General features: G+C 44.8%; 1 protein-coding gene across 3 annotated transcripts in view; it reads right to left on the bottom strand.

Annotated features, from left to right (window-relative positions):
• Positions 1–219: 219 nt before the first annotated feature.
• Positions 220–8,744, bottom strand: part of ADAMTS9 (ADAM metallopeptidase with thrombospondin type 1 motif 9) — a 79,338-nt gene continuing 70,813 nt past the window's right edge. For 2 of the 3 annotated variants that reach the window (XM_053953545.1, XM_053953546.1), the window contains exons 35-40: positions 8,582–8,676; positions 8,354–8,487; positions 6,753–6,844; positions 5,220–5,324; positions 3,144–3,238; positions 220–2,844 (exon numbers count right to left, since the gene is read on the bottom strand). In XM_053953545.1, coding sequence (XP_053809520.1) covers positions 3,149–3,238; positions 5,220–5,324; positions 6,753–6,844; positions 8,354–8,487; positions 8,582–8,676 — 516 coding nt within the window. In that variant the 3' untranslated portion in view covers positions 220–2,844; positions 3,144–3,148. Of the gene's footprint in view, positions 2,845–3,143; positions 3,239–5,219; positions 5,325–6,752; positions 6,845–8,353; positions 8,488–8,581; positions 8,677–8,744 lie in introns of those variants that run through there. The other variant, XM_053953547.1, reaches the window with a different exon arrangement.

Raw genomic sequence — 8,744 nt, 5'->3', positions numbered from 1 at the left:
TTGGAGCAGTCCTCTCTGGACAGAATTTTGGGAGCATCAGCCGCAACCAGCAGGACATGAGTGGGTGGTCACAGCCATTCTCCAAGGGGGTCCCTGGTCCACAGACTCCAACATAGGTTTGGGGCAGGGCTCCATATAAACAACATTCTTCCCATCCCTCATTCCTTTTGCATGGGACAATCAAACCCAAACCTTGGAAATAAACACCAGCACAGAAAAGAATGTTTACCATTAAATGTATTATTCCCTTGTGTACAAAGTATTTTGCCTCTATTGTAGGACACAGGTATTGAAATACGATGGCAAATGCAGCAAGACCATACAGACATGTCATACAGGTATTCTCATTTCCTTTTGAGTGTAAGCAGAAAGAAAGGAAACATTGTACAGGAAAGTGCTTGCAAAAAATTACCCCAGTTTGTAGAAAAATAATGGCATTGATATACAAAACCCAGAATTCTTTCCTGAACAAGAAATATCTATTGTCTCTGATCTTCAAAATCTGCTCTATTTAATGATGACCATTAAGGAATGTCAGGATCGGTGCTCTGTCATTTTTTCCCTTATAGTTTATTTTGTATTTTTTTTAGGTTCTGCTAGCTCTGTTAATAGCTGCCCTGAAACTATATGGTAGAAATGAATTTGTACAGGTCAAAATAGTATTTCTTTTTATAAATAGCCATTCACTTCATTTCACTTCACTTACACAGGTAAAGCACCTCTATTTCTTTCTGAAGTTCATAGTGCAATTTTCCCTTTTTCCCTACAGAATTTATACATAAGCAATTATCATTAGAAAATCACTATTCCATTATTACTCCTTTCCCCTTTCCCTTTTTTCTCCTTCTCTTTCCCTTTTTCCTCTTTCCTTCACCAGTTCTCCAGCTGCCGGGCTGTACCACAGCCCTGCTCGCCTGTGAGATGTCTCCCAGCTGACAGGAATGTGTCAATCCCTGATTGTCAGGCTGACAGGTTTCACTCCAAAGGCTGAACACAGCCTGGCACACACAGGTTATGAATCCAGGGATTGGATCATTTATCACCATTGATCCAACTGTTTTGTAACACACTGATTACACATCCTTTGGGGAGCTCTGTAAAAGACTCACACAAGATCCCAAGGTTGCGTTTGGTAACTGCTTGCATCCAAAATGGAAAGAGTTATCTGGAGTAGCAGATAAGCCTCTTTGGTTTTCCAAACTGCAGGTAATTCTGTGCTGAAAAACTTCCTTTCCTTGTACTTTGTGCTCCTGGCTGCCTCAACATATAAGGTGAAAGGGCAGCACCTTCCTATCACTAAGTAAAGTTGTGGAGAAAGAGATAAGGGACATAGTCACAGACTACAACAATAACCTGGTCACATCACCCCCCTTCAGTGTGCTACGAAGCTCTGTGAAAGTGTGGAGTGACACAGGTAGAGGGCTATGTACAGGCAGGAGCCACCACACCTAAGGGACACAGCTCCTCAGTTTGATTAAAAAAAAGCCAACAGCAAATGTCTGGCTGTACATGGGAATGAGGAGAGGCAAGGAGCACAGATGCCTTACCAGGAAGATCCGAAGCAACACGGGAGTAGGCGTAAAGCAGCTTGCTTTTGAAGGGGGGGCAGAATCATCTGTAGGTACAGAGTGATCTTGCTGAAAGGAGGCAGCAAAGCCTCCCTTTGCAGATGGTCTGCGAGTGAGTAGGAAGCTGGGGAAATGCTGTAAGTGCCTGCAGGGGAGTACCCTGGCCAAGAGAAGGGGTGGCTTGGCTGGGCGTGCTGTCCCCATCCCTGGGCGTGCTGTCCCCATCCCTGGGCGTGCTGTCCCCATCCCTGGGCGTGCTGTCCCCACGGTCCTCATCAGCCCCATGGGGAGGGAACACCACAGGGATGCTTTCATCTTCATGCTAGGATTTTGTAACAAAGTCTGTAAGAAACTACATCTCTTCTGAGAACACAGCCCAGGGAAACATATGGCCTGATCAGCCTGTCTGGGATGAGTTAATACCCCGCTTCCAGATGGAGTCAGGAAGCACAGTGGCACATGCAATTAGGAGACAAAGATATTTTTTTTTTAAAAGTGAGTTCACTTCAGAACCCTGGAAAAAAAAGGGCTTGAGCTGAAGATCCATCTGCAGGAATTTTCCTAAACCTGGGGTAGATCTTGATTGATTTTAATTGCCTGACAATTTTTCTCCTTTATCCCCTTCTTCAATGATAAAGGCACTGGATTAACTAAAACTACAGAGCATTAATAAATATCATGTTAGCACCAAACCAGTGCTTTCAGCACTGGCCACAGAGGTCATGTGAAATTCAAAACATACCTAAAAGATACAGATTGCTAATGCAACTAGCACAGTATTCATTGTCATGTTTTCCTTGAGTGCTGTCAGCCTAATCCCTAAAAATAAAAATTTAAGCACATCTTGTCTAATTTCCTTGCATAAAGACAGATTGAAATGCCAAAAATACCCCTATGCAGATTGTGTAGCACCGTGGAGGGCCAAAGCAGCCCATAACTGAAGGAAAATTACTGACTGAAAGTAAACAACTGAATACAGTGACAATTAAGTATCACTTGTCTTAATGCTACATATAATGTAGAGTATGCAAAATGCAGTGGCTTGACTGCAGGATTTAACAATAAAAAATAAAAATAGTAAAAGCAGCCTTAATATAATGATTTTACGTACAAAAATATTAAATCAAAATAAATAATCCCAAACATAAATATTATACTGTACATTAGGAATATGCAATCTATATACACATATACACAGATATAAAAGTGGAAGGCAGAGGTATTGCATCACTATCCTTCATCCATCTCTCATCTCCGTTGGCTGCTCCCAGAGAACCTGGAAAACACAGAAAAGGTGCACATTTAGAGTCATCCTGGCCTCTGGAACATGCCACTAGAGAAACTGGCACAAGAGCAGAGCAAAGGTGGGTGCCAGTAAGGTGGGGAGGTGTTTCTAGGTGACAGTGCTGTATCCACAGGGGTTACTGGGGGAGGAGGGGATCCCACAGGGATGCTGTGTGGGGTGGGTGGCTGTCACCAATGCACTCCATGTCTTTTTGCAAACATGGTCTGATCTACTCCTTCAGGGCATTTTGGGGGAGATTTTCCTTCATGCAGAAGCAGCTGAGAACTCACCACTGCTATAACACCTGAATGTCAAGGCCTGTTCCAGATGATGGAGTGCACTTCCCACAGTAACCACCACATCTTCCTACTACTTTGGTACCATCCTGCAGGCAAAATCAGAAATAACAGCTCAGTAAGAGCTCAGGAATTCCATGCTGTAGAAGGGCCAGATCTGGGTTACTCAAGCCACGTTTTTCAGGGTGTATAAGAAAACAAATTATGCCAAAATCAATCTATGAGATCACTGCTGTATTCAAATATACACAAATGTAATTCTCTTTAGTGCTAGCAGGTCAGATGATGGACACAAATAGGAAAGGGTAGTTTTGATTTATTAAATTGAAAGCTGCCCAAGGAGAAGGCCATTTGGAGGGTATATCAAGGGTATCTGCTTTCTCCAGTTTGCCCCACAGTGAGTAACAGTAGTGAGTAGAAAACTTGGCTCATGCAAGAGCAAAACTACTCTGGGTCAGAAGCAACTGCTCAGCTCTGCCTGAGCATGGAAAGGGTATTTGCAGGCAATACCAGGAAACATCCACTTGGAAGGCAAAGTCCTGGAGTGGTTCCAGAGACAAGAGAGGAGGGAAAGTGATAGGGTGAGGTGATGTTATTTGCTGAGGTGCCAACCCTCCTCCCTTTCTCACAGCCAGCAGGGGTAAGTGTGGAGTGGTCCTGAGGCTGACCTGGTCTCCAGGTGAGCCCAGCAAGCAGGGTGCAACTTTGGGCTAGAGTCAGGAAATTAATACCTCCATCTGGCCTTCCTTATCTTACCTCTGCAGAATCTTTCTCCTCTTGGTCATTACAATGGACAGACAGTCCTTGAGGGGAATTCAACCCTCAATTACCAGAAAATTGGACTTAAGCACACAACAAGTTTGCACAAAGCACTTATTTTTAAACGAGCTCCACCCTGCCCTTGACATTATTGATCTGTGACTGCAGCAGGCTGCTATCATCTCTTCTCACTACACCGTTCTTTCTTCTGCTCCTGCAGGCAATTACGCCCTTGGAACAGCACTTGACAGATGCCACCAGGTGATGGAGGATTTTTGAGCACCCCTGTTCCTTAAAGTTTGTTTTAATTCTGCCAGCCATGATGTTTTCTGCAACCCCAAAGGTGACTTCTCTCCTTTTAGAAGGGGATGATAGAAAAGCACCTTCTGGAACTGACATACAGGGCGTGTGCTGGTCCTCTTCCACCTGTAGTGTGGTCAGATCTGTAGCATTAATTCTCATCTGAGAGACCAGCACAGAGGAGACTGTGCTCCCCAGAGCCAGGGGGAGACTGACAGCAGTACAGGAGAGGATATTTTGCCAATTGCTGTTTGTTAAATGATGGTGACCTCCTTTGGAGAATTTTAACAGGGGCAATTGGGATGACTCACATGAAATAACAGCCAAAAAAGCAATCCTGGGTTTCTACCATTTCAGAATATGACACAGAAGCAACAGAGTGAAGGCACACTGTGACTGCAGGAGGTGTTAACAGGCAGGCAAATTCAGCAGTACAAGTACAAATTTGGCTGTGAGTGATTCTGAAGGGCTGCCTGGCTTACCCTGAGGATCCAGCCAGCAGAGCCACAGGCAGTGACAGGGGATGGTGCCTCTGCAACACTCCTGCGACTTGAAGTTTTCCCAAGGAGATAAACCCAGACCAGACCAGCAGGAAGGTCCACACCCTCCATGCTTTATCAGCCATGTGTTAGGAACAGTTCAGGGCACTTGCCTGGCACCAGACCCTTCCTGCATGTTCAACTCTGCTCTGCAGCCCTGACCCTGCCCTGCTGCCCTGCCTTGTGATGCACACTCCATGCTGGACATCTCGGGCAACTGATTAAGGATATGTCTGCCCCACAGCACTCAGCACTTTCAGCTTCACAGTTAATCAGGCTCACTAATTAATTGCAATAACTCTGATCAAGCTAAACCCGCGAGGGCCTTGCTCCACTACAATTACATACAACACTTTAATGTCAGATGTTCATTTTTTGTTAGTCTCTATTGGAAGATGTTGCTGTGAATGACAACGTGGTGATTAAAAACTTCTGATGAGCAGGTATAGCCATAATTAAAGTTACAACTTACTGGGGATTTCTGAATTTCCGACACCGCGTAATTCCCTTGTGAGAGCCACTTGGCTGTTCCCATTAGGGACAGGCCTGTCCCGTACAGGTCTATGCTGAAGCGACCCTAAAAAACAACCAGAGCCTGGTTATCCCAAAATGCCATGCTCCACACTCCCAGCATGCCACGGTGTTGCTTTTCTAACAGGATCTTGACAGCAGGGTTTTCCTTGTTTTCCATTGCTCTGACCATGATCATTGTACAAATCACAGCATGGCTCACATTAGGAGTTTCTTGTCCTTGGTGGCTGCAGAGAAGGAGGGGCTTTAGATTGCTTTTGAACTGCATTTTCCCCCCAGGTTTCACTGCTTTACCCCGGTTTTGCACTGCTTCTTCTCTGCCGGCTGAGGGCATTGTTGGCTTTCCCATGGCAAACTGCAGAGCCTGACGTGCTCCAGGAAGGAACCTCAGGGATGTGCTGCAGCTGCTCTCCCTCCTCAACTGGAGAGGGCACACTTGTCCTTGTTTTCCTTATTTTCCACTGTGTTTTTTTTTTTTTTTTTCCCAGACTAGTGAAACTCTTCAATTTCTTTAAAACACTTAATTCCACCCTTTCTCAAAATGAGAAAGATGGATGGAAAATTAAGGACTATGCCAGCATCCAGTGCTCAGCCCCCAGCCCTCCCCTCCCCCTCATGGCAGACTCCAGTCCTGCCAATTTCTGGACCCACGGAGGGATCCTTTGGACACATCCCCAGGCTGACCCACAGCCCAGCACGGCCTGCAGTACCAGCTGGCTGTTAGCTTTGTTCCTTGTACTTGCTGCCTTGGGAATGCTGATTTTCTGTGAGGAGCAAACTGTCTGGGTCAGGTGGATGGATATTAACATTTATGAGCATTCCTGAGGTAAGGAGTCAATCCCTAAGCTGCTGAGCTGTACGGGAAAGTGTCAGCTCTGAAAGCAGGGAGGGAAGGAGATGGAGAGGTTTGCCCTCTGCTGTCTGCTGCTGCGACTCCCTGTTAATGCCCTTTGCCAGTAATGCCCACCCAATACCTTGGACTATCCAAGCAGACCACTCCCCATGCCCAGCCCCACAAAAGGTAGATGTGCTGGGGACATGCAGCAAGCCATCCCTAACACAGTGTTATTTGTCTCCTACAGACTTTCGAAAAGCATCTACTCCCTGCTGCTCTCTCTGCCCAGCATTTCCACAAGTCCTGTCATGGACTGATCCCCATGTCTTCAACTATGCAGGCAAAACCCAGTTCTCCCCCCACAGCCTCTTCTTCCTTTTCTCCTTTACTGGAGCCTTAGGGAACGTCTCTTAGGCAGCCACTGGCCTGATAACATGGAAAATGGAAACTGCTTTCTTCCCGTTCACAAAAGGAACTTTCTCCATCATTTTCTCCCTCTTCACAAAGGGAAAAGTTTCAGATCGCTGAGATAAGAATGTGCCACTCACTGAAGTTGGGTTGCTGCGATCAGCAGTAATTAATAGAGGGCCTGAACATAACAAATGGCACCAATTCCTGTTAAATGCTCTTGTCAAATACCTGCGGGCATTTGGCAGCACTGTAGCAGTCCCCAGCAGTGGCATAAGGAACCGGTCGTCCATCATGTGTCTGTGCAAACTGTAAATCAGTTGCTGTGGAGAAGAGTTGGTGAATAACATGGAAAGAAAGATACAGGGAGAAGACAAAGTAAATGTAAACATGCTCTTTGCTAATGTTTAAATTCACCAAAGTTAGCTTCCCATATTAATGTAGGAAGTCAAGATTACTATACTTTTATGATATCAAGATTACTATATTTTTAATATTAAATATCCTGATTCATCCCACATGATTCCCAGCACATGAGCACTGAATTTAACAGGACATTTACACTCAGTAATTACAGCTCAGTTTAAATCTGTTGGTGATTTAGGAACAAGGTATAAATAACAACAAAACTCGAACCCTTAACTTGGGGTTTATTTCGCTATCAAAAAAATCCCCACTTTCAAAAAGGCTACAGCACCTTCTAAATCTCTCTTTTAAACAAAAGCAAACAACATCTCTGCTCTCCTGGCTGCCCCAGCCCAGGGGTCGGGTTTTCAAAGGGAATTGGAGTATTTTGCTCTGGAATGATCTGAAGTAACTGAGACTCATTTAGATGGGGATGTGAGATAGCTCCTGCCTGACAGAGGTAGGTGCCCAGCTCCTTTTGAAATTCAAAGGGAGCTGGTATCAAATTCCCAGAGGGTGGTTCCTTTGAGATCTTTACCTAGAAGCTTTTACAGATTATTAGTTGCTTTTTACAGATTGATAGACTGGGAGGTCTTGAAAATTAAGTGATAAAACCCACTTATCAGATAAGGAGTCGTCTTACAGGGAAGGATTTTGATTTGCTAAAAAACCACTTAGCTATTTACTGAATGAACTCCCAACAATATGTTATATTTTTAAAACAGTTGCTGAAAACTGATAGCAGTGGAGTCAGGGGACTGAAACCATAACCCCATGGAATGCTACAGGGTCTCTGGTGGTGGGATGGGCTCCCAGATCACAGGAATGACAAAAGAGACAGTGTGTTACTCTTATTGCACAGCTATATTCTCTTTCTCCATTGCAAATCCATGTCCCCAGCCCTCAACACAAGTTATTTCCCTGTGGTCTGGCTCTGCTGAGAGACTTCTCTGCCCTGGCCACTGGGAATAGCATCCCCATCCCAGTGGAGCCCCCTGTACTGGGATCTCCTGACACCTCTCTGAGTAAAATGGAGGGGGGTGGGGGAGTGGGGCAGCTCCTCCCTGATCAGGCTTTGTGTCTGAGTCCCTTGTGAAAAGAGGGGACCAAATGAAATGAAATAAAATAAAATCCTTCACAAAATGCACTGGGCTGCTGGGAGCATGCAACATTCTGCAGAGCAGATACACCAGCAATTGCCTTAGTATTTTCCTGTTTTACAGAGAAATAACATGAGCGTCTCTGGTGTACTCAAGCTGCAGTCTCCAGGTGTAAAGCAGCAAACAGGTGACCAAGTCTAAAAGCAGCTTTTAACAGGAATTCTCAAGAATATTGCTCACTAGAGTACTACTGCTTTCTTGTCACAGTTATAATTGTGTAAAATAAACATTTTTTTTTTTTAATGGCAAGGCCCTGTTTTTACTCACTTATTATTTGCATAGTGTTCAGGTCCAGCCTTACTTTGCTGAAGGTGGAAAACCCAGCTGCTGTGTAATCTTTCCTACACTGGCAGTCTTCTCGTCTGCTCCCGTTATACGGACACTCGGTCGGGTTATGCAATCTAAATCAAAAGAAAACCCTTTCTACTCATGACCAGGAAATATTGCCATGGAAAACAAAAACACTGTAAGGTTCATGATTACAGGATTTCTTACCTGTATCCATACACCTCTGAAAAATTCTCTGCATCCCCATTTACAAGGGTCACATACTCCTTTGGGCTGTCAGTCTGCATCCCAGAGCAATACACCTGAGAGAGAGAAGCCAGAATTGTTTCATGTGCAAAGGCATCACTGAGACAACCAAAGGCAGAAAATT

This window comes from Vidua chalybeata, chromosome 12 (genome assembly GCF_026979565.1).
Source record: "Vidua chalybeata isolate OUT-0048 chromosome 12, bVidCha1 merged haplotype, whole genome shotgun sequence".
Lineage (NCBI taxonomy): Eukaryota > Metazoa > Chordata > Aves > Passeriformes > Viduidae > Vidua > Vidua chalybeata.
The sequence above is the reverse complement of the archived record's forward strand: the minus strand, read 5'-3'. Positions and strand labels throughout refer to the sequence as shown.